Source organism: Ornithodoros turicata, chromosome 8 (genome assembly GCF_037126465.1).
Source record: "Ornithodoros turicata isolate Travis chromosome 8, ASM3712646v1, whole genome shotgun sequence".
NCBI classification, from domain to species: domain Eukaryota; kingdom Metazoa; phylum Arthropoda; class Arachnida; order Ixodida; family Argasidae; genus Ornithodoros; species Ornithodoros turicata.
The window spans coordinates 6,648,953-6,674,643 of NC_088208.1; the positions used below are offsets into that span (position 1 = coordinate 6,648,953).

The 25,691-nt window shown below is 44.0% G+C and overlaps 2 protein-coding genes across 4 annotated transcripts in view; both read right to left on the reverse strand.

Moving 5' to 3' along the window:
- The window catches only part of LOC135366428 (transcription factor 15-like), a 48,891-nt gene extending 36,471 nt beyond the window's left edge, over positions 1-12,420 (reverse strand). For 2 of the 3 annotated variants that reach the window (XM_064599125.1, XM_064599123.1), the window contains exon 1: positions 11,996-12,420. The gene's annotated coding sequence lies outside the window, so the exon portion shown is untranslated. Of the gene's footprint in view, positions 1-1,873; positions 1,976-11,995 lie in introns of all 3 variants that reach the window. The other variant, XM_064599124.1, reaches the window with a different exon arrangement.
- A 1,720-nt stretch (positions 12,421-14,140) lies between these two features.
- Positions 14,141-17,222, reverse strand: LOC135366429 (actin-5C-like). The gene is made up of 4 exons (XM_064599126.1): positions 17,114-17,222; positions 16,513-16,670; positions 15,579-16,065; positions 14,141-14,895 (listed from the first exon to the last, which is right to left on the reverse strand). Exons 2-4 carry the CDS (start codon positions 16,636-16,638, stop codon positions 14,378-14,380), a joined length of 1,131 nt encoding a protein of 376 aa, XP_064455196.1. The 5' UTR covers positions 16,639-16,670; positions 17,114-17,222; the 3' UTR covers positions 14,141-14,377.
- Positions 17,223-25,691: the final 8,469 nt, after the last annotated feature.

The window sequence follows — 25,691 nt, forward strand, 5'->3', positions numbered from 1 at the left end:
ACTTCTGGCGATGTACGGCTTCTCAAAATCGACTCTGAGAGCCGTAGGAACCTGTGGGGATAAAGTAATAAGACAACGCACTGACTCGTCTCTTGTGGACTAGAGTTTCTACAGATTTATTCAGACGTGAGCATTACCCAACAGCAATAGGATATTGCAAAAAAAAAACGTCGAGAAGTGAACACACAGCAGAAGAGAAAACACGGCTACCAACCACATGAATGTGCAGAGTTACACCACACTAAATATACTTACATTTTTACTAGTATACAGAAATAATCTTCAGTGTCCGTCCACATGGCTTTGAGTATTGTGGTAGTTGAAAGCGGACGCAAACAATTTCTCTCCTCATTATAAAATACCCTAGAGTCCACACTAAGATTTCCATTACCTCATGAGGGCGCCGTTTCTGCTCCTTTGAAACTGCAACAACGACGATAACAGATAAATCGATGACAATGACTGGGGACATTTGCAACATGTGGTGCGGCCAGACTTGTGCCCGTTACTCGAAAAAAGTAATTGATTACCATTACATCTACGCAGAAAGTAATTGATTACCGTTACCAATTACTCGACTCCAAATGTAATTGAGTAACGAGCAGAAAAGTAACGCGTTACTCCGGTCGTTACGCTGCATTCACACAAATTACTATACCCGCCTTCATGTGCCTCAGAAAAGAAAAGAAAAAAAAAGTTCAATAGCGGAATATCTCAAATAACATGAAAAACAAAAACGCATAGGACAGATAGATCTGTACGTCTACTGTATTTATCGCCTGGGAACACGTTTTCCCCATGACTCACTAAACCTCCAAAGCTTCAGGTACCAACACAGTGGTCTAGGAAGAGATTAGGGAGTGAATTCCAGAACAGCATTAAAATGACCTCCGCTTGCGTTAGTAGAACAGCCCAACAAAGGCTGATGGCACGAGGGGCTTGACTTAGGGGCAGAACATCTGAAAGATAAGTTAATCTCTGCCGGAAAAGTAATCAATTACTGAGTAGTCCATTACTCAGAAAGTAATTGATTACTCGAAAAATTACTCTGACAGTAAAGTAACTGATTACCCAAAAAATTACTCAGAAAGTTAATTGATTACAAGTAACGCAATTACTAGTAACACATTACGTGCGTAGTCTGGGTGCTGCTCACTACCCCAAGGCACAGTGGACAGCATGAGATGTGACATGATGATGAGACGATGAACGACGCTGAACTGAGCAGTCGACAATCTGCCATCGAATCCAGTCATTTTAGCGACCTTTTGGCATATCCATAACGGGAGCCGGAAGAAATGTCCCCTGAGGAACATACACTTCTATGCTATGTCAGACTGACTGGCTTTGCAATTGGAATGTGAGGACTATCTTTTCTGATTTGTGGAAAGCGTTGGACGCCCAATGTCAACAAATCAGGAGAGAAGGATGTCATATTCAGAATAGCTAACAACGTGTTATTGATGCGTAAAGGATGATAGGTAACAACAAAAATGAAATGTAGGAGAGAAAGGCAAGTAAACTGCCATGCAAAAAATGTACTCAAATGTGCCCAGTGGTAGCAACTGGCTCGTCTTTCATGTGAAATGAGGACACAGCTGTCACCACGTGTTGTGCCTTGGGAGCCCCTTGACTAGTTAGGTGAAGAATGTCTGTAATTCCAAATGGTTTATGAAACAATTTCCACTTTACACCATTTATGGACAAAAGTGGTTTCAACTAAAATGTTTCATAAACCACTTGTAACTGCAAACACTTTTCACCTGGGAGGCTGCTTTATTCCAAGAAACAACGGAATAAATGCACCAAAACTGACCCTGGTCACCCACAGTGGCAACCCCTAGGAAAGTAAACAAAAGTAATAGACCTTTACCTATTTGTAAACAAATGACATCATAATGTTCGACAGCGCCACGGGTTTGGTAGAGTTGAGTCGCGCCTGAAAGCCACGGTCTTGAGGGGATTACGATGGTCTCTGAAAGTGACGCAACCTTCGGTCCTATTTTCTTTCAGCGAACAATTGCTCATTCGTAGAACCCAGCTTTCCCCTTCCGATCTGTTTTGGTTTCGGTCTGTCTACCAACGTCATGATGACGTTTGTCGGGTAGAGGTATATAAATTTTCTTGAGGGGGGCAAACCTTCCACTGTCCCTAATCCCAAGGAAGCAACTCAACCTCGCATACACAACCAAGGAGATTCTTGGAGACGTGAACTTCAAAATGGTACTATTTCCCAGATTCAACCACCCAGAGAATTTTTCAGGTGAATGTGGGCTGTATAGTCAACAGCATCCTAGGGATTGACAAGTCAACCTGGCAGCCAACACGTGTCCCAACAGAACGTTCAGTTACCCTGATTTCCAGGTGTTCCTAAAATGAACATGAAAAACAATACCATGTTGCAGATGCAACTTTACAGTGCACTGCCATGAGTCTAACCGGGTTCAGAGGAGGGCCACTCGTTTTCTGTACAATAAATATTCGCACCAAGTATCTCCTTCTGATCTCTTACGTGAAGCGAGCCTCCCTCCCTAGCAAACAGGAACAAAATCTATCGTTTGAAGTTATTCTGGCCAATTCTTTATAATCAAACATGTATAACGATGGAGGACTATATCAGTTTTTTACATCGAAAAGCAAAGCACTCAAAGTACACGGAACAATATTGATTCTGAGGTGTCCTTTTCTCTCTCTTACCTTTAGCCTTTTACCTTTTACTTGAACGTTTTGCTGGAAGAACTAGCTGCATGTTACCACCCCTATCCTCTATTCAGTAGAGTTGTCTCATCTTATCTTACCATGATGAATGACTGCTATCTTATCGTTGGCTGCTTCCCCACTATGTTTATTTTTTTCATTCTTGTTGTGTTTTGCATTGGTTGTTGGCAAATATTTGTATTCACCCCTCCGTGTATGGCACTTGTACCAGAAGTATCATAAATAAATAAATGTTACCTACATAAGACATTACAAAGTTCAATTTAACAAACCGGGCACCTGGTCTGTTGTCCCCGAAAACTGGAATGAGGGAAATTGTACAGTCCGAACCGGAGCCTGAGTCATTCTAACATACCCCTATGGCAGGTAAACACTGTGATTTCAATATTGACTGGCTCTCTCAGATTTGCAGGAACCCCCAATCGCAGTACAGAGTTCTTTCTTCCTCAGACCTCGCTGATCAACAAAAGCACCATGTTTCTGGAAGACATGGCAAAGTGGCGTTCGAATGCAACATCCTTTGGCTTTTGGCATTTGATTCCCTAGTAGTAGATATTTTCTCCATTGATTCAGAAAAAATGTTCCTTACTATATTTAGGTTGCAGCTGTTGTTTCTTCAAGCAACATACCTACATCAATGTAGCTCAAGGTGACCAAAGATTCTCTAAATTCAGCAACTTTGCATGTCAGTTTCTAAAAAAAACTCCAATTTTGTAAGGAGGTCTGTTGAACATCACATCAAGAAAGAGTTGCATTTGATATTTTTTTCTTTAGAGCACAAAAATAAAACGTGTCTGTGGGCACAGATAATTCCCATCTAGCTATAACAATTGAACCAAAGACATCATATCACTCATTTGAGGATTTCTCCTATTGACTCTTCTTGAGCTATATGAGGATGTGGTCGTCTTTCTCTATTCCTACGTTATTTGTATCTTGACTGAATTTGCAGTCGAACGCTGCACTGAACGACTGCAAAGGAACAAACCAAATGGAAAGGATCTTTCGGCTCCATGCTTGCCTGAAGAGCTTCAATCTCACTTGAGAGGCACTTTAAATATCACGTGCCAAGTTGGCTCTAACTGCAGGAGAACAAAGGTTGCACATTCATATGTGATGCCAAAACATATAATAGACTCCATGGATCTTCCCTGCACAGTTCCCGCAGAAGGTCGTCGTCCTTTCTTTAATAGCAACAACACTGTATTTGGCGATGATGACACGGTTGTCTCAAGTTGTGACACTCTACTTTACTCTGGGTGCCAGGGGCCTTTGCCACGCTCTACGAGAGCATCTCGTCCCTGACACCACCGCTTTGTGGTAATCAATAAGAATAAGTAAATAAAAATATTTCGTTGGTGGAGGTAGTTAATTACAATGAGGAGGTATAATAATATTGAAACTCAGGGTATGTCTCATATTGTCCAGCAAGATAAGCGGGGCTTTTATGGTGTCGCCTTGATCACATTAGACTTGATCATGTGCCACACAATATATTGCAACTTTGTCATATTGAGAGGTGTTCTACATGAGCATAAGTGTAGTCCTGGAACACAGGCAATAATAGCTCTTGGGGACGATGTTTGCCTTTAAAATGAATGGCTGCATCACGACGCAGCCGGCTGGTGATGGGCTTGGGGGCTGGTGATGGAGAGTTTTTCACGGATACACAATACGGATACACATCAACGGATACACACATTTACAATCGTGTGACAGGTCCCTGTTGCTGCAGCAAAACCCAGTGTGGCCAGCTGTCAGATTGTTAGTACATGAAGGGAGACCCAGATTTCAATTGGTGCGTTAAGTAGGTGCCCCTCCTTTGGCGCACTCAAGTCGGGAGATGGGAGATGGGGAGATCATCAAAATGAGACACTCGGAGCGGCCACTAAACAGCGAAAAGCAACATTGTAGCGCTACACTCCTCGCTATCACTCATGCCACTTCCTGTTGTCCACTCATGCAGTACACGGACGGAGGACAGGTTGGCTTAGTTTGAACCTATAGCAATGTTGGAAGATACGACAGCAGTTGTGAAGACATTTCCTTGTAACAACGAACAAAATGGAAAAGATAGGAATTTGTAAGAGAGGCCACATAGGAGCTGTTTACTGTGAAGATAACTGCATTAAAGCACTGCATACTTAACGCGAATAATTACCGATATCCGTGTGAAAGTTGTCCACACGGCGTGATAACAGTTAGAAAAATATTACACTTTACTGAAATCGAAGCATTGGGTAACATGGACAGCTTGTACTCCTTGCTTCGAAGGTCATCCTGCTGCCGCTCAACAGGAAGTAGGTCACAGAAAACGTCTAGCACACAGACCCTTGTCGTCTGCTTCCATGCACTCATTTGAAACGAGAGCTCGAAAAGCACACGGGCTCTCACACTCTCGTGTGCGCGAGGGGCACTTGTGTCGCATTAAGTGAGTGGAGTCTGAAGCATTTGCACTCAGGGGTGCCTCAGGGGTGAACGCACCACCCACTGAAATGAATTGTCATTGTTTAGATCCCGATTTCTTTCCTCTGTAAATGGTGCAATTGGCACTTTACTAGAAAGCACAACCGCTAAAAGGCTTTCTTAAAGGCACATTGCAAAATATACCTAGAGTGTGACTTTTTTGGGTTGAACGCCTTCCTTAGATTTGGGGAGGGAAAATCTGGCACTATTTTTAAATCTGTAATCTTGGGGAGAAATCGGGCCACAATTCTGCCGTTGGGTGTTATCTGGTGTTTTCTGTTTGTCCTCTGGTCTATTAAGTCCTTTTCTTTCTTTTTTTTGACCTACCAGCACTAATCCCCGAAGGCGTAGACAGCGCTGACACACATGGGTGTGTTTCTGGGAATGTAAGTGACCACTCTTACATGTGTTACATGTGACGACCTTTGTTTGTCTTCAGTGGGAACGTCACTTGAGGATTTCATATAGTGAACTGAACTTGGGGAGCAATCGGGCTTTACCCGAAGTGGTCGTGGACACTTCGGGGGGAAACTTGGGGAAATTGGGGTTAACCCAAAAAAGTCACTCCCTAAATATACCTACCTCATACTGAAGTGACAGACCTCAATCACATGTGATATGGTTAGTGCCACATAATTCTTATGACAGCCTATGTATGAGCAGCAGGACACCGCTGCTTTATGGGATGCATGGACGTTCAGCATCTGTCTCATTGTCTTAGCTATGAATACTGTTGCTTCTGCCCTTTTCAGTATTTGCTGTATGCAAATTCACGAGGGAACGCCACAACATTATTGCTTTCGTCAATATTTAGTTCCACGAACAGCTATGGTGGGTAATAGATGCCCCTTCTGTACAAGCCTGCTCTCGGCGTTTTCACTTATACTGAACAAAAAGCTCTCATTTCAATGCCCGAGGCCGAACACCTCTGAAAATCTATTCAACGGACTAGAACAGCCTGTGCCTGTAGTTCTGATAATTTCCGACCGCAAAAAGCTCTCTCAATCCACGTGATCAGAGTGTCAAATCAAACCACAAACAACCGTACCTTTTAGAAAGCAGCTATTATTGAAGACTATGTTTTCAGGTTGGTGAACGCTGGTCCGATCATTTACCCCGAAATTTTAAGCGCACACTTTTTACACGAGGTCTCAGAAAGTCCGTCAAATTGCCTTCAACAGTGTGTGTGTAAGATGAAAGTCACTGAAAAGGTTAGCCAGCTGTAGGACTCGAACCCACATCTTCTGGATTGCCGGTCCAGGGCTTTACCAATTGAGCTAAGCTAACACACCTTCTCAGCGTCTTCCAAGGGTGCGTCATCTGAAGGGACAAACCAGTCACTCTCTCTCACTCATCCTCCTTTCACTCTTACATTTTTGCTCACTCATACACACATTCATACGACAGGGATCGACGCAGGCGGCAACTGTTGAACATGAGAGAACTGATGTTCTGAGGCTGGAACAACATAGAAGGGACAAATACACACAAAGCCTCAATTTGCCTAAGAAACCCTTCAGATGACGCACCCTGGAAGTCGCTGAGAAGGCGTGTTAGCTTAGCTCAATTGGTAGAGCCCTGGACCAGTAATCCAGAAGATGTGGGTTCGAGTCCTACAGCTGGCTAACCTTTTCAGTGACTTTCATCTTTCATCGTTAATTTCTTAGGCAATTTGAGGCTTTGTATGTATTTGTCCCTTCTATGTTGTTCCAGCCTCAGAACATCAGTTCTTTCATGTTCTTTCATAGTGCGTGTGTCTCTTTTTTCCTTTCTTTTTTACCTTAAGCGTGGGATATGGCAACTTTACGCAGGCTTCTCTACTTCGAGGGGATTAGCAACCTCAACGCACGGGTTAAGGGAGCAACTTTTGTGTCACACACATCCTCATCACATGCCAGCTATATGCTTTTTTCCCTGTTTCTGGGGCACAACCCACATTCGCAAGCGTGCATAGCGTTTTAGGCAGTACCAGTTATCTGACGGTTGTGTAGCTTTTTCCCCATCAGCTTTTAGCTTTATTTATTTATTTATTTATTCATTTATTGAGCCATCAAGGGGCTGTGAGGCCATTATACATGAGGGAGTGGGTATCGGTTAGTACGTCACATAATATCATCACATGAACACAACATATGAAATACATCGTAACGATTAGATAGTTAATAAGCGGCACAATTACAGGGGCGTAAAAAGGATTACATACTATAATTCAAAAGCATAATTGAGGATAAAACGAAAAGAAAATCGGGTGAGTCAGGTGAAATATAAGGTTAGAGCGCCCCGACAAACTGGTTGTAATCAGATAGTTCAGCAATATGATGTGGTAGGTTATTCCAGTCTTATGATGTTTGTTGGTAGAATGACAGTTTGAATGTGGTTGTTTTAGAGCGGCTTATTAGTACCTTTGCCTTGACGGTCGAGACGGCTGGAAATGTATGAAGGGTTGTTTATGTAACTCTCATGAAGAGCTGGTGAGTGGAAGAACTTATGAAAAAGGTATGTATCTTACGGCGGGTTTTGAGGTCAATGACTCCGGCTTGCTGCTTAAGTGCAGTTACACTACTATGGGGGATATATTCGTTAAAAACGTACGGAAGTTAAAATATATTCGTTCATTCACATATTCGTTAAAACACGGAGGCGTGCCCTAGTCAAGTAGTCTTGCACTGCTTTTTGGCCACCTCCACGCATTTGTCTTGGATATTAAATATGAATAAATGAGAAAACGAGAAAAAAAAAAAATGAAGCGTGCAGCATTGTTCTGTACAGCTTCAATGCTGTTTGAAAGATGCGTTTGCTGATGACCCCCCCCCCCAATATAGCGCTCGCATATTCAAGCTTTGGCCGGATGAAGGTGAGGTATGCCATGTGCTTAACTTGCGGAGAACTATGCGTGATATGTCGGCAAGGGTAGCCCAGACAATGATATGTATCTGATAGTATGTGAGTGACATGAGCGTTCCATGATAGATCTGATGAAAAGTGTATTCCTAGGTACTTATAGGCAGTGATGGCCAGTAGTTAACTACATGTAGTTAAACTACTAGTTAAACTACCTGATTGTAGTTAAAAAGTAGTTATCAACTACTTGCAGAAATGTAGTCGCAACTACTAGTTAACTACTATTTTAAGTAGTTAACTAGAGTAGTTAGGTTACTGAAGGCAGCAACTAATTCCGCTTTTGCCGCAAGCTTTACGGCACGATTGTGCTTCCGACTTTTATCTTGAGCTACTTGTTTGATGAGAACGGAGGTGCAGAGCAATTGTGTTGTGCGTGCGTACTAAATTATCACTTTTAATGCTTGTCTAGTGAAGCATCATTTGCTGCGAAATAATTCTGCAACTTAGTTTATCGCGTAGGCACAGAAAGAATCCCGCCGCAAGCTTTGTATTTGACGATCGTAGCAATGGCTTGAGTCAAAGTTTATCATTGCTTGTGATTCATATTTAGGTGTCCAAGAACACTACGAGGGACCGGTGTTGATGGACAGCGTCAAGTAGTTATAGATGTAGTTCAACTACATTGCAGTAGTTAACGTAGTAGTTTTAATTACACCCCTGAAAAGTAGTTGAACTACTAGTTAAACTACTCAATCGCAAAGTAGTTAGTCGTTATAGTTAAACTACTGTAGAAGTAGTTAGTGGCCATCACTGCTTAAAGGTGTTGACGCGTTCTATGGGTGATCCGCTGATTGTGTACGACGACAATGATGCTTGGTGTTTACGAGAAAAGTTAACATATTTACACTTAGCGGGGTTTAGCAACATGTGCCAGGTTAAACACCACTCCCTAATTCTATTTAAGTCATCTTGTAGTATTAGACGGTCTGCTGGGGAGTAAATAGGGTGGCAGACGACGCGGTCGTCCGTGAATAAACGAATGTGTGAAGAGATATGTTGCGGGAGGTTGTTTATATACATTAAAAATAAAAGTGGACCCAGAACTGTACCTTGGGGTACACCAGAAGTAACTACTGCGGATGAGGAGTAACGGTTATTAGCATTTACTACCTGGGCACGGTCTTGCAGGAAATTGCTTATCTCTTTGACAACCAACGGACCAAGATGAAGTACTGATAATTTGTTTAGTAGCAAAGTCTGTGAGATATGATAACTAGATATGATAACTAGAGCACGGATTTTCATGCACATGCATGTTTTTTTTCTCGATATGGTTTCGTATCTCAACGATAAAAAAAAAATTTAGTCTTGGTTTGGGACCGATCAGAAAGGTTCTACGGTGCATATAAATGTATGTTTTGCACATTGTGGCCTATTTCGCATGAAACTGCATGAAAAGTGCATATTTTGCCATAATAGCAGGTAAAAGACCTTACATATACTTCTTTTTTCATGGATGCTTTTGCTGGTTTCGGGATGGCACTGAGTCGTCTTTTGCGAAAATTCTGGTCGGCATCGAATATTTTCCCCGCTACGGTGGGGTGAGGTGCAGTGTACAGCCCATACCCAGGCTGCTCTATCCTCTGCTGCATGCATGGTCGATGGGCCACAGTTCACATTCGCCACATTACCGTTACGAAGATGGGTGACTTTCGCATTTTAATGGACATAATTCAGTGTGGAACAAAAAGCCATGACGAAACAAGCCATAGAATGGGCAACACAAAAAACACAAATATATTTGTATGCCCGTGTTTTTCATGTTGCACATTCTCAGGCTTATTTTGTTATGGGTTTCGTCCACCTGTCAGCCTGCGTTTACGCTATTTTATCAATCACAAACGCAAAGCCTTGAGCTCCATGATTTATATTAGTGGCGCAAGTACAGTCAAACACCTTTATAGCGAACAACTTTTTAACGAAAATACCACTACAGCAAATTTGTTTGCGGTCCCGCTGGAGCCCTATACGTCCAATAATAGACATCCTTTTTAACGAAAATACCTTTACTGCGAATTTTTTTTGCTGTCCACTGAGTTTTGTTGTAAAGGAGTTTGACTGTATTCTTGGTTGCGTACTCGAGGAAGAAGGCGGCTTTATTTTATCGCGTTATTCCCTTATTCGCGTTATTATAAAATAGTCTCTTTTTTTTTTTTTTTTTTTTTTCAGTAGGCATAAGGTGCATTGTTTTCATACCAAGAAAAATGAAAAACATTGCGTATATTGAGGATTTTTACTGCATATTCAGAAGATTTTCAGTGCATAGTTGCACGCGTATTTTGGGAGTTTCTAGTGCATATTTATCTGTGCTCTAATGATAACTGAGAGTTTTTATGAAGATTTGGTTATGAGGGTGATGGTCTATGAGGGTTTATGATAACTGAAGTATGTCACGTCAGATCTCTTAGGCATGCAGTGCGGCCACCGCACTGACTGGCACAATAGTGACTTGCGACCATCACGCTATTTGCGTGCAGCATCAGTAACCCCACAGAACTATAAAGAATGCAGAAAAGTGATCGTCATCCCTGCTGCATGCTTTCTTTTCTCTAGGGCATTTTATGGATTGCAATATTGTTTGGATTGTCGCTATGATCATATATACTATACTGTCACACATATCCCAAGCATCAAGCCAATTTGTGAACAGGTTTAAGCTTTTACAAGCCGGTCCGGACCGACATACGGGATGTCCTTCGGAGCAGAGCAAGAACTCAAACCATTATGTCCGAACCTAAACTGAGCTGATAAAATTTTCAGTTCAACACTGTGCCAGTGGCCACATGCACTCTCGTGCAATATCTACGTGAACTTTTGGATCAGAAAGCATGCATTGTTGCAGTTGTAGATCAGGAACAAGGACGTCGAGTTAGACTGAAGGATAAGCTCTACCATGCAGTGACCTCACTGCCACATGCTACAGCCCAACAACAGGTGTGAGCTGCAGTATATGCTTTGTCTACTAGGTGCCACTACGACTTGATCTATCACTATCTACCGCTTCGTCCTGCGTTTTGAAATTTAAAAACAAATGTCAATGTGAAACACGTGACAATGTTTCATAAAACTGGTGCGCGCGGTCATGAGAAAACAAGGTGCAAAACTGCCGTACTTACACGACACTGACACACCTTGACCACAAAAGTACAACAGTAACACATCCTACATTAATGAACCAAATTGTAATAGATCAATTCGGAAACGTTGTAACACGCCCGCAAATTCTCCACCGTACAGCTCGGTGTCTCAGTATGGAATTCGCTTCCCGCCAAAGTATTTAAATTACTGATACTGCGAAATTCAAATTTGCATGTCAACAGCTGTTCTTTTAAAAGTTTTGAGTGTACATCGTCAGTGTGCAATTTTTGTGTGTACACTGGGTATACATGAATGTTTTGTAAATTGTTGTTGTTGTATATTTCTTCTTTTTGCTCTTTGCAATCCCCCCTTATGCAATGCCCTTTGGAAGGGCCCTTAAGGTTTAATAAATGAAATGAAATAAGATCTCTGGAGGTAATACAGAAAAGAATGTCGCGACTTCCAATACTGCAGCGAAGGACATGAAGTAAGATCACTGATGGCTACGACCAAAAAAGCTAAAGCAGCAAACCACTTCTTAGTTGGCCACCATTTGGATGCTCAATGCCTCTGCATTCAGCTGCTGGCCAAAGAGTGGTTTCGATACTAAAATACAAAAAGAAAGAGTCAGGAATTTATCAACTATGGTTTTCCGCTGCAATATGGATGCCACTTATTCTAAAATTGACGACAATCGATGATCTAAGCGTATCGATTCTTGAAGCATGTGATAAGAGGCGGACACATGGACGACAGATATTTGATGCATCGGAGGTGAATCGGGCATATAAAGCATGGAGCGAAATGGAAAGTACATCGGAGAAATAAATACCTCGGATGCCTGCATATCCACAGAATGCAATGAAAAGGTTATGTGTGAGCAGACGCGGCTGAGAGCAGCCCAGAATCTGAGTGCTCCACAGCGGTACCACCCTTGTGCTGAAAAACTGGGAGGGAGATAGAAGAAGCCTTCAGGATTGCAACTGCAGAGAATTGCATGAGCAGTCCGTCCACAGCCTTTGCTTGGGAAGAGGTAGCGTTCCTGCACAGAGAACAAGCCAGCAAGACGTGAGAATAAAAAAGGTTGTCTAAGACTAGTACGAGGAGGGCAGGAAGGAAGTGAAGACTCTTCTAAAGGTTCTCGTAAATAAAATATTACCTGCAAGAGCAGTCTTTTTCCTGGTCTCTCTTTCGTGACTGACATAATCGAGGTATATGCGCGGACAAGAGCAAATGGCCACCATTGTCAATATTGAGGCTATTTTATTACACACGTAACATGAAAAACGGTTAGGAGCAACTAATATTTATTCGAACAAGAACTTTCGTGCAAGAGACTGCACTTATTATGAAAGAATCGATGGAAGGCATTCGGAATATTCTAAATTAGGGGAAGAAATCAAACTGAAAACTATCCCTCTTCTGTTACCTTTTTACTGTGCAGCGCATGATGCCAATGTCCTTACACCGAAGACTGCTGCACACAGAATTACGTTACCAATATTACGAGGCAGGGTTACGTGTCTTTTGACATCCCTGTTCCAAGAGGCTGGGACACATTGAAGATGTAATCTGGCACAGTTGGCCTCATACACCCATGCAGCTCCTCATCTGAAATTGTTGTGCACAAAATATGTCAGCCAAAATGTTGGAAGCACAACAGAAAAGAGCATTCCACACGAATTACGTGAAGGGGACAAATAAACAGCTTCGCGATGCAGAACCCATTGGATGTCATTCCTACAATGGTACTGTAATGGCAAAAATGAAGCCTTCTGTGCTTACGAGGTGCCCCCATTACCTGATATTATAATTAGGGCCTGACTTTTTAGGGTTAAACCCGTATCCGCCCGATATTTACCCCCCGAACGAAATCTGTAAAATTAGGGTTTAACCCGAATCTACCCGAAAACATCCGGGTCGCGTGGCACACTCATAAGCGTGCATTAAAATAAAGTTTGATAACATTGCTAAACATTAGTTCCATGTTAAGACAAATTTTTATTAAACAAAAAAAAATCACCCGAATGCACCCGAATTCCTGACGACAGAATATGACGTAACGGGATTTAACCCGAATACACCCGAATTTTCGAATGAAAAATATCACCCGATTTTTACCCCCCGAATTTGGCCAAAAATAAAACCCGAAAAAGTCAGGCCCTAATTATAATGCATTCATACAGAAAGCTGGGGTACCTTGATATACTGGGATATAGACATACATTATACTCCTACTGGGATATAAACACAAGCCATGACACACACACATGGAAGAATAAGTAAACAGAAAAACTGCTGCCTCTCGTCTGAGTCAGCAGTTCTGTTTTTTTACTTGTTCTTCCCCGTGTGTGTGTGTCGTGGCTCGTGTTTATATCCCAGTAGGACTATAATGTATGCTCATATGCCAACTGGGACCATAAATCAATTTGCGGCACAAAATATTTCCACGTGGCATATTACCAAGTGACGCATGGGATACACACAGAGTTGTTCACACAGATATGCTAGTAATGTGGTAATATCTTGTACCAGCCATGCATGTGGTGCAGCAAACCTTCCGAATGGCAAGCAGTCCTCAAATATGTGAAACTGAGCACACAAAAAAAGGGGATATTCCCACTAGTCTTGTGGGAATGGCATCCTGAACTGGCCACACCCAAAGAATACTTGTATATTCCACAAATCATTCTGCAGTCTTTGAAACTGCCCTAGAATTCCTAGAATTTTCGACTACCACAAAGTGTAGTTTACACCAACAATCCCTTTAGCTTGGACTCAACCTGTTAAAGCAGTTTTTTTAGTGCTTTTACACATAGTGGGTGTTACTACTCACCATGGTACAACGTTAGTTACTTTGCAATACCGGTAACTTACCAATACCCTATAATACCGTTAACGGGGGCAAAATGGGTGAAAGTGTCCCCCCCCCCCCCCTCAAAAAAAAAATATTGCTCCAACTCCAGACAACAACACATGCAGGGCACTTTAGATTTATTCGTATAAACACCTCATAAATACAATTTTCTCTTCCATGGACAACCGCCAGAGACCTCTCCCTCTGGGTTTCCGGAATGCTGGACGCGGATCCTGTAAAAAAGTAATCCGCCAAACCGTGTCTGTCGCACAGAGTCTTACACGATTTTTTTTAGAGCACAGCTCTTTCTTTGGGCAGTGAAAGAAAAAAAAAAAGAAAAACACGAGAGTCTTTTTCTTAGAAGCACTTCCTGTGAACGATGCTGGGACCAGACTCGTCGTACTCCTGCTTGGAGATCCACATCTGCTGGAAGGTAGACAGGGAAGCCAGGATGGATCCACCAATCCAGACGGAGTACTTGCGCTCCGGCGGAGCGATTATCTTGATCTTCATCGTGGAGGGAGCCAGGGCGGTGATCTCCTTCTGCATGCGGTCCGCGATGCCCGGGTACATGGTGGTGCCGCCGGAGAGGACGGTGTTGGCGTAGAGGTCCTTACGGATGTCCACGTCGCACTTCATGATGGAGTTGTACGTGGTCTCGTGGATTCCGCAAGCCTCCATCCCCAGGAAGGAAGGCTGGAAGAGGGCCTCGGGACAACGGAACCTCTCGTTGCCGATGGTGATCACCTGGCCGTCGGGCAGCTCGTAGGACTTCTCCAGGGAAGAGGAAGAGGCGGCCGTGGCCATCTCCTGCTCAAAGTCCAGGGCCACGTAGCACAGCTTCTCCTTGATGTCGCGGACAATTTCTCTCTCGGCTGGGAAGGAGAAGCAAGTTTTAGAGGCCGTGCGGAATGCTAACCAGTTTTTTTTTTTTTTTTGGGGGGGGGGGGGGGGTTGCACTAATAAATTTTTAAATCCATTAAGAAAAACCCCTTCAAGATACATTGTTTTACAATAAACGTCGTTAAATTCCCCCGACAAGGAATCAAATTGCGCAAAAGTCCCTGCCCAAAAAACAATCATCTAAGAATAGAGAATGAAAGTATAGAGTTGCAAAATATATCGTTTAAAATAAGCTGTTTAAATATAAGTCATTAAAAATAAACAGATTCGAAACATACCCTGCAGTCATATGACTGCACCTCAACGCATAGGATAGCAGTACAATGTACCTTTACATTGGTTGTTTCGTGTACTAAGTATCGAAGTATGAAGTATACTCATGCGCACAGAACCCCAATCAAATTGGCAGACTTTGGGACTACAGTGAACCCTCGTTAATACGACTCCCCGATAATCTGACATACGCGCTTTATAACCATACACCTGGGGAACAGTGCAGTGAAACCTCTGCAAATCCCTCCCGTTAATATGACAATTCCGCATTATGACGAACATTTTCGGGAACGACCGTGGTCATAATAACGAGGGTTCAGCGGATTAACACGATTTTTAATAAGAGTTTCAAAATGGGATACACCACCCTTTCTAAACTCACCCGTCGTGGTGAAAGAATATCCCCTCTCGGTGAGGATCTTCATGAGGTAGTCTGTGAGATCCCTGCCGGCCAAGTCCAACCTGAGGATGGCGTGTGGCAGGGCATAGCCCTCGTAGATCGGGACGGTGTGGGAGACGCCGTCTCCGGAGTCGAGCACGATGCCGGTGGTACGACCGGAAGCGTAGAGGGACAGCACAGCCTGGATGGCCACGTACATAGCCGGAGTGTTGAAAGTCTCAAACATGATCTGAGTCATCTTCTCGCGGTTTGCCTTGGGGTTGAGGGGAGCTTCCGTGAGCAGGACAGGGTGTTCCTCGGGGGCAACTCGGAGTTCGTTGTAAAACGTGTGGTGCCAGATCTTCTCCATGTCGTCCCAGTTTGTGACGATGCCGTGTTCGATCGGATACTTCAGGGTGAGAATACCTCGCTTGCTCTGGGCTTCGTCGCCGACGTAACTGTCCTTCTGGCCCATACCCACCATAACGCCCTGAAAAATGGGGAAAAATATTAGTGCCGATGCGACACGTCGTCACAGCGCAATCATTCCTTCCATATTGAAAGTGACCCGCAACGAGCACACGATGTGCTATGCTTTTTGTAGCCGTGACCGGAAACAACTTCGTGCTAAAATTTCTAGCACTAACGCGTTCCAGCAAAAATAAATGCAAAATTGATACACCAAACATCTAAACCGATATCCAGGACAAATTTCAGATAGCCGGAAACCACGATCCACGAACGGCAAAGAACGGCGCGTAGCAGACGACGGCCATCACGTGACTCATAGCACCGGTTTTTGCCCATATATGGGCAGGTGACTAGAGCGTTCACTTTAGCCTCCATCCCGTCCGTACTCCGTCCTTGATACTAGATTCCCGGTCCCTTAAAGTAAAGAGACATTCTCCCACATTTGCGGACGTATCGACTTGCTTACCTGATGCCTGGGGCGTCCAACGATGGATGGGAAGACTGCTCGCGGGGCGTCATCGCCGGCGAAGCCTGCTTTGCACATACCAGAGCCATTGTCCACAACGAGAGCTGCGACGTCGTCGTCACACATTGTGCTCAAGAACGGATTTCAACCGGAAAAAGCTGCGCAAGAAAATTCAATGCATTCAATAAAGCAACTCTGTTGTTCCAAATAAGGTCCTTTACGACATTCCTACAGCAGATATATCATACGCGAGTGTAAAACTAGTAAGAATAATCTGCACAATGCTACGCTACACAAAAACTAGAGTCTTGAAGAGACAAATTACAAAGGGACAAGCAAAGAGTCAGATTAAAAACTAAAGACGTTTGCAGCATTAATATCTTAATACAATGCCATATAATGCTGAAAGAGCCGTATAAAAAGCAATCATTACACTATAATTAAAACCAGGCGGAGAATCGAATCGGGCATACACTCGAACAATCTAGAATTCGAACTCCAAGGCGTATTCCACAAAATGAGCTGCAAACAGCCGACGATAATCCACCGAGCGCAAAGCAGAACGATCCAAGTCAAAATCCAAGCAGCACAAGGCACTTACAGGTGAATTTAGAAATGCACAGAAGCACCCGACGTTTGCAGTCACAGAACTGAAGCTGTCCCGACCCAGACACCGGCTTTTTATGGCACGTGCATTAGTTCTTTCAAATCGCTCACGATACTTCCATATATGGTAGTAAAGCAGGCGCAGCCAACACCATTGGCCACCAGTCTCGCACGTGACCGGGCCACCGTCTCTACAGCAGCCAATGGAAGAGTTACATCCCAGTATGCCCATATATGGACGTTGACGTCAGTTCGCCGGCCGGAATCCGGCGGGGCATGCCTCACTGGTTATCAAAACTGCCATTTTTTTATCGCTGTGCAGCTACTATAATTAGTATATAATTCGGATACAAACTTGAAACTGCGGGTTACGAGTTTGGTGCGCGAAGAAGTTGCACGGTAACGCAACTCCAATTTTCATTCCACTGTTTCTGGGGCATCGTCTGCTTCGGTCACCTTTATTGTTCGTGTTTTCGCAGACCGTGCGTAGGCTAACGAACTCCAACGAAGAAGGTGGTCGCACAGAATCTCCGCTACGCGTTTTGTACACGGTCGTCTTTCTAACCGTGGACTCACACTGCTGCGGGGAAATTACCAAGTGACGAACACCTGATGCGGCGCTTGGGTTATGACTCATACTCTGCTGCTGCGGTGACGCCCATCTGTTTGCTGCACACTCTGAATTTTGTTTTGTTATGCGTGTTCCTGGGTTTCTTCTAGAGCACGATCATCGCACATACGCTGTCGGCATTACTGCTTCTCCTTGTGCAAATCTTTTGAGTTTCAATCGGTATGTTGAACATTGTCAGCACGGTGCAGCTACAGCGGCGTAGGGATGAGTTACATTGAAGTCGCGTGAAAGGTTGCGTGAGTTCCTTTGTCGGGGTGATACACCGGCCATAAAACAAAATGAATGAATGAATAGCACTGTGTGGTTACTGGACTTATTGTTTTCCCGAGGCTATAATCAACGTAACGCGAACCCTGTGAATTAAGTTGCGTTGATAGAAAAGGGTGAGCGCACAGGGAACGAAAGAAATTGCCGAAAACTACCGGTGAAGAATCCCTCATTAGCAACGGGCGAGGTGGTTTGGGACTTTTGAATCCCATTTTGACCGCTCTTAATGAATTCAACTCTAATTATCAAATTAGTGCTCCAATCGAAAGATTAGACCCGTGTCACGTAGGTTAGCATACCAAATTTCATCAAAATCCGCTAGCGTCGTGCTGGACGGTCCCGAACGTCAGCGAATATAGGGATGACGTCACGCTACAAGATGCCCATGAGAGAACAACATCATGCACGTCTGCCTCGAAAGCAAGGAGGACTGGAATAATATAAATAATGTTATTCATTTCCGTCAACAAACAACGCAGTGCTGACCCACCTAAGCTGAAATGCTGGTGGGTTGGAGGCCGGCTCTAGAAAAGGCGCTCGATTTTTTTCCGAGAACAATAAGAAGTCATCACTGCGCTCGGCGCAAAACATTCTGGGTACGCGCAGTGAATACACCTGATTTCTTTGTGACCCTAGAGCACTTGCGTACTCCATAGTTAAAACTGCCTAGTGATTTGTCGTATTCTGTCATACACTTTAATACGGGATGGCATTTGGACCACCCCTCTGCTACGTTTCGTTCTACAAAAAAAAAAGCGAGCTACAAAATGCCACACTCGTGAAGTCCTCGGAAAATGCTACACGTGTATTTTGTGGCACGAAAGAAGGTGGTGGTGTGGGTGAAAGGCAGTGTTGTGCGTAGCGGCACTAATACTGTAATCGCTACTTTTTTCAGTAGCGGAGCTGTAACTCCGCTACATTTATTATTTGTAGAGGGAAAGTAATTTCGGCTGCAATTTTGAGTAGCGGAACCGCCTCCGCTACCGCTACTTTTGAGGGAGAAAATAAAATAAATTAGACGCTAGAGTAAGTCCAGTGAACTCGCTGTCAGGTCGTGTAAGCCCAACTCAGAGAAGTCGAGCCGTGGCCGTCGCTCATCCCTGAATCTGGCTGGCGTATATATGGCACATATATTCATAGGCCCTCGGCGAAAAAGTAGCGGAAGGGTAATTGCGCTACATTTTTTGGTAGCGGCATCGCGCTACATTCGTAAATTTGTAGCGCCGCTAGTATCGCGCTACTTTTAAATAGGGTAGCGGGCACAACACTGGTGAAATAAAGGCTTGCTGTTGTCGGCCTCACAAGACTGCCGCCCTGGGGGAATATGCTGCATCTTGGGCCAACTTCCGATGGCACGAAAGAGATTTGGTGGAGAAACTTAAATCGAACCAATTTCTTTGTTTGTTTGTTTTCTTTCTTTCTTTCAGCGGCGTGATTACGAAGCTTCCTTTCATTCTCCGTTTCATTTTTCGCAATAAACTATAAAAAGGCTCGAAGAAAATAAACGAGAGAAACAGTCTCGGTTTGAGAAGAATGCAGCTCTCTAAAACTAATTCGGCTCAGTAATTGGCGAGTTCGTTATAAAACGCCCGGGATAATAAAGTTTTTGAGGCTGTGGAGTTCGTTTCTCCATACTGCGCTGGTCTATAGAGCTAGACACAACGCCATTTGTGATGAGTGTTGCGTTCGTCCAAACTTTTGATTCATGCTGTGCAATTTACCCGAATATCAGGTTATATCAGCGGTGTTTCTTTCCGTCTTTGCTTTTTCTTTTTTTTTCTTCTTTCCTTTATTTCCTTATTTTTTCTTTTTTTTCTTTCGGCATCAACATTGCCGGTGTTCCATAAGCAATAACAGCAGCTCAGAGTCGAGAGAGTCTTCGCGTCTTCGATATGATATATGCACTATATTACCAATCATTATTTTTGAACTTTAATTTCGATAAACATTTCTTCGTAAGACACAGTTATAATGCGTAAATATTTTGTAAAGTAACTTTTACTGCTGGACACCCTCCTTGGCAATAACTAATGAAAATCTCGTTCGTCATTATGAGCGTGCCTTTGTGTGACAAATGATCATCACTTCCGCCATCGCTTTTCAAAGCGTTTGTGAAATGTCGTCTTCTGCCGTCTTCAAATGCGTTCAAGTGTTTGTCCTGTCCTCTGTGTTCCAGTATCAGAACATCAATTTCCATCGTGGTCAAATGTTCACCGAGTCGTTGACGAACGTTATATCTCCTAAGTATAGGACCTACTTACTCTGGTCCCCCTCTCACCAAACATAATGCGTTTCTGAAACGAGAGCACGTTTTAAATCGGGTACTTTTTTTGTGGTTTCGATTTTCTACAAGGGTAAATATGACAGACATTGCTGTGTCGTGATTGCTAACTACACGCTGGCAGAAGGTGTTGTCTTTTCAGTACTCTTTCTGATGGGAAATAAAGAACTGAATCTTTATCGCGACGGTTCTTTATTTATCTTACTTACAGTCACCCCGATCTTGCTAGAAGCTAGCAGTTTGTACATGCAGAATAAACTAAACCTGGCGGATGTATTACTTCCTGTTTCTCCAGCATATTAAGTCGGTTTGGCGAGATCAACGCCCACTATACTCCGTGCAACTACGTAATACTGTGACGTACGTCGTGTATTCACACGAGCGACATCCTCACGGAATATTCTAGTAGAAGAAAAAGCGAAAACACTGCTCACAAAGCCGAAGTTCCGACCCGTGTCATGTCGAGCATTCACACGGTGCGGAATATCGGCAGTGGCGTACTGCGCATTTGGCAGACGACACTTAGCAGACGACACCGTCAGCGAGTTTTCCTGTCGTCTGCTACGGAAAATCTTGTGGCTGTGTAGCAGGATATTCTCCACTGTTAGCAGTGCATACGTGAAGACACGACAGCAGAAAGCTATGACGCTTTTCGCATCTTCCGCATCTGGGGGAATGTCGCTCCTGTGAATACAGGGATATATACGTACGAGTTCCAATGCAACACATTCCTTCCTGCAGCACATACTTTTTAATGAACCACGTTGGTAATAAGTCATTAGTGCCAGTGGCATGGCCGTTAGTTCTAGCCAAGGTCGTGCTGAAGACTGCGAGGTTGTGGGTTCGAATCCTACTACCGACTGCACTGTCTGAGGTTTTCCGAAGACTTTCCGGACGAATGTCGGCACAGTTCCCCCTGAAGTCGTCCCAGGACGCATACTAACCCCTTCTGTCCCCCACCCCTTCCAGCTGTCCTCTCTCCATCTGTCCACGTCTGTACGCCGCTCATTGCTACAGTCGCTTCGCGGCACTAACACGGAATTAAAAAAAAAGTGATTACGTTGAATCTAATACGTCTCGTCTCGTCGAGCAAACTCAGTTCGAACAGAAATCACGCGAACACAAGAGACGGAAGATTACGAAAGAAAACAACGATTCTTTGGAGAAAAAAACGTTTTGCACGAAAGTGAACAAAGATAACCCTCGCCAAGATGAAGCTCGTTGTGTATGAAGCACAGCAATGCAGAGCGGGCGGGGCCTTCGATTTCCTCGAAACCGATGAATAATTTCTGCGGTTTCGGAGAAACGTGCACCGCTGGGCGGTATTGTCAGTCAGAAAGGCGTTACACTTTCATAGGAATTGTCTCGGCTGTGGTAACTACGACGTCTTATCCCGCTCTTCGTGGTCATCAACACGATATAGAACTTTTTGGAGAATTCGAGTAAGTATATACTCTGTGGTATCATTCTCAGGAAAAAGGTATTGAACGCAAAAATGATCTTCAACAGTTCGTAATATTTGACCCACCCTATTTTTCTTCACACGTTCGTGTCCCTCGACAGTATAATAATAAACCTTTATTGATAGTGTGCCTGCAAACAGACAGGCCTCGGTAGACGAAACACCCCGTGTCTAAAACATTTAAAAGATGGATAAGAAAAGGTCACGTTGGTCCGATATAAGATTAAAAGCAATCTGAATCCGTTTAGTAGGTGATTCGCACGCGGCGACATCATCCACACAAAAATAAGGTATTCGCTCCGAGATCGAACGGTGTCGGCGCGCTGCGGAGAACAGGGAACTATCGCAGTGTGGACGCGTCGTCTGCTTTTACACGTTTATTCCGCGTTCAGTGCCGTAGGGGGAACCGAATAGTATCGTACCATCGTGGCACAAGTGATCTTCCGGTGAATATACGCAATAATTACGAAAAAGAACCACAAAATCCGAACATCGGCCCACGTGTTATCCACACTAGAATGGTGACAGTGTCGCCCCCTATAGGTCGATCTCGCAGCGAATAGAGCGACGAACAGAGCGAACCGGAGCATGGAAGCGAAGTAATTGCATCACCGAAATTGCAGATTGTACACGTTATCACGACTATCTACGATTTGACAGGAGTGACATAGCCGTGTCGTGGACGCTATGTTTCACAACATTCAATCTTACAACATTCGTATCTTACATTCTTCCTGCGTGACGCCGGCATATCCATGTTTACGTCACAATAGTATAGGCTCTTGTATTGCGACTTCGCATGTTCGAGAAAGGCAATGTATTGTCTCTTTTTCGCGTCCGCTGTCCGTCGGATCCGGACGCCATAACTCTCGATAACGTCATCTAACTCTAAGAAAATCCGAAACTACGAAGTTATGCGGATGAGTTGTTTTATAGAACGAAATAAAATCAATATTTTTGATTCCGTATATAGTGGGAGGTGACGTGAGACACGGACATTCATTCACTGAACATTATTTTGATGATGATGATGATGAATCATTGTGTGGGGTATTTCATCGCAGTGCTCGTGGCAATCTGGTGAAAACACAACGATGATCACGAAGATCACAGTGAGGACAGAAGTCCTGCGTTGCTCAGGAAAGTTCTTTTAGGGTTCTTTAGGGTTCTAGGGTAGGGTTCTTTTAACCCTGGGTGAGCGGGAGCTGAGGATTCATTTCGTCCACCATGCTCCTAAAGCCAGCCAGTACACCTCCTAGGTAGCGGAAGACCTGCGCCCTACGTCACAGAGGGAAGCCGGCTGTTATAACTGTTGATGCTGCTATGACGTCAATGAATGAAAGAGCGAACAAGAAAAAAAGCTCGAAGCAGCTCGCAAAGCTCACGCAGCTATAGGCCTTCGTGCGTGTTCTAAAGTTCAAAGCAGAACGTATTCTGCGTCGTAGGTGGTAGCTATAGAGTTCCGAGTTTTCGGTTTTAATTTTTGCGCGGATTCGGCGTACGTTTTTTTCTTTTTTGTTTGTTTATTGATTTTCACGAAATCGGCGTTTTTCGATGTTTTGCTTGGAGTGTACAAGGTTTACCCGACATCTATCGGCGAGTATAGAAATCATAATGTAATATTTCCGCACGACGCTCATTCAACGTGGTGTTGTTCGTTGCGGTGGCGTTTTACGGCTAACGAAACAGTAAACGGACATTTTTCACATACACACACAAAAAAAATCAAATTGCGAGTAGATATTTGAATTTGACAATTTCAAAATGTAAATTTGTGGAGTAAATGACACATTTACATTTCTCACAACCATCGTATTTCTGTACGGTTTTCTGATCTGGATCAACAACTTGCTGGGCGCGTGCAGCGATTTATCTCTGTCGTAGTTCCTGGAATGTCCCTCTGTATTCGGTGTTTTTCTATTAAAACCGAATCGGGGAACATTTACCCAGCGTAATATTTTTCGGTGTTTTCGATTAAAACCGAAAACGCGGAATCTTATTGATAGCCAAGGCCGTGTTGAAGAATAGGAAGTGGTGGTTTCGAATCCTACCACCAACGACTACGCTGTCTAAGGTTTTTTCCCCGGTTTTTTCCCCCGAAGTCGGCCCAGGACGCCCAATAACCCGCCACTCTATCCCGCTGTCCTCCCTCGTCGGCTCATATAGCCACAGTTGCTTCGCCGCGCTAACACGGAACAAACAAAGGAAAAAACCTTCCGAAACAATGCTCGAATCAGGGTTGCGGAGTTACCACTCCGGGGTTGGAATGATTCCGGAATCATTCCAGATTTATTAGAGCCCGGAATCGCATTGGAATGGAATGGCGGAAACTGCCCTGGGAATGGAATGGGAATGGAATTAGGCATTTTTTTCGCAGGTGGAATGGAATTGGAATGGACTGGTCTGAGTGACACAGGGTCAAGGGCGACGGTGCGGCTTGATTTTAAGAAAAAAATAAAATGGAGATTTTGGCTTCACTAGTGTGAGGCCCGCAACCCTGCATCACTTTCACCAGTTACATTTGTGGAAAACTCCTGTAATGGTGATGCCAATGAAGAGGAAGAGAAGGAGGAGGGCGAAATAACATTGTCTATGTGTTTTTTTTTTTTTTTTTCGTGCTGGGTAATGTCAATCTCCTCCATAGCACTGCTGGGCTAGCTGGTAATTCTTTCATTGGTGGAATTAAAGGAATCGAATGGGGTTGCCAAGCCATTCCAGGAGAGGGAATTGACCGCACCTTTTCATTCCGAGGAATTGAAAGGAATGGAATTATCGCAAATCTTCATTCAGAGGAATGGAATTGGAATGGAATGGGTGATCCCATTCCGCAACCCGGGCTCGAATAGAGTGACTGTTTTCCATCCACACTCCGACAAAAACAACGAGCATTCAGTACATTCAGATTTCTCGTGCGAAACTATCGTTGATGTTGATGAAAAAAAAAAATAAATAATAGGGAGAGGTTGGATTCGTTGAAACTACCGTTCTCTCGTTGCAGATTAATTACGTACATAGAAACGGTTCTTCCTACGCCGCCACAAAAACTGCTGACGGGCCTGTAGGCCGACGGGCAGCACAACCTAACGGGCCTCTATGCCCTCAGCATTAGGACAACCGTACGAGCAGATAGAGTGTATTTAATTAATTTAATTTAGCGTATCGTACTGTATCGCCTCTGCGTACGTAAGGGACGGCGTTGGTGATTCTGCGCGTGCGCAAACCATAAAGAGAGTTTCGCGCACTGCGCAGAACCACCACGCTATCTCTTGCGTACGCAAATGCGATAACGCACTATGCACTAAAACAACTCATTATGTCCCCGGGTCACTAGGAAGATATGCGCGCCCACCGGGACAGTAGTAGTTGGAACGCGCTACAGGGACGACCTTGATCCAGCAACACCGATCCGTACAGATAAGCTTGTGGATAAGATCCATGACGACGACGAGGCCTGAGCTTGGTCACAAGAACATCAAGGACGTAACGTAACGCACGGACGTGACGTAGGTGTTGCGTAACGTGACTTCATTGTTGTTGTTGTTGTTGTTGTGCCCAAGCTCAGGCTCCGTCGTCATGGGTCCGTATAGAGGTACACGATGGCGCTGGAAACCCCGTGCCTTTACCGTTGGAAAAGCGACGTCGGCTTCATGCTGGCACGGCATGGTTTATTGGAAGTCCTGCAGTTCTCTTTGTAAATGTAATATCTTTTCTCCCTGGATACCCCCTTTTTATTTACCTACTACAATATATGGACAGTACACACACGGCAGAATAGAAATCGGCACACAAATCTTTATTTTATGTTGTATATACATATATCACATTATCTTGATCAAGAGGACCTTGCAGGTGGTTCCGCATATTTCCGTTTCCTAGCCAGCCTTTTTCTCCCGGTCTCCGGCCAAATAGTGGCTCAGTTTTTGTTGGACTTT

Coding starts and splice junctions, on each gene's coding strand:
- LOC135366429 (XM_064599126.1), bottom strand. CDS start 16,638: ATGTGTGACGACGACGTCGCAGCTCTCGTTGTGGACAATGGCTCTGGT. Junction 16,066..16,512: donor TTGGACGCCCCAGGCATCAG/GTAAGCAAGTCG, acceptor CCCATTTTTCAG/GGCGTTATGGTGGGTATGGG. Junction 14,896..15,578: donor ATATTCTTTCACCACGACGG/GTGAGTTTAGAA, acceptor TCTCCTTCCCAG/CCGAGAGAGAAATTGTCCGC.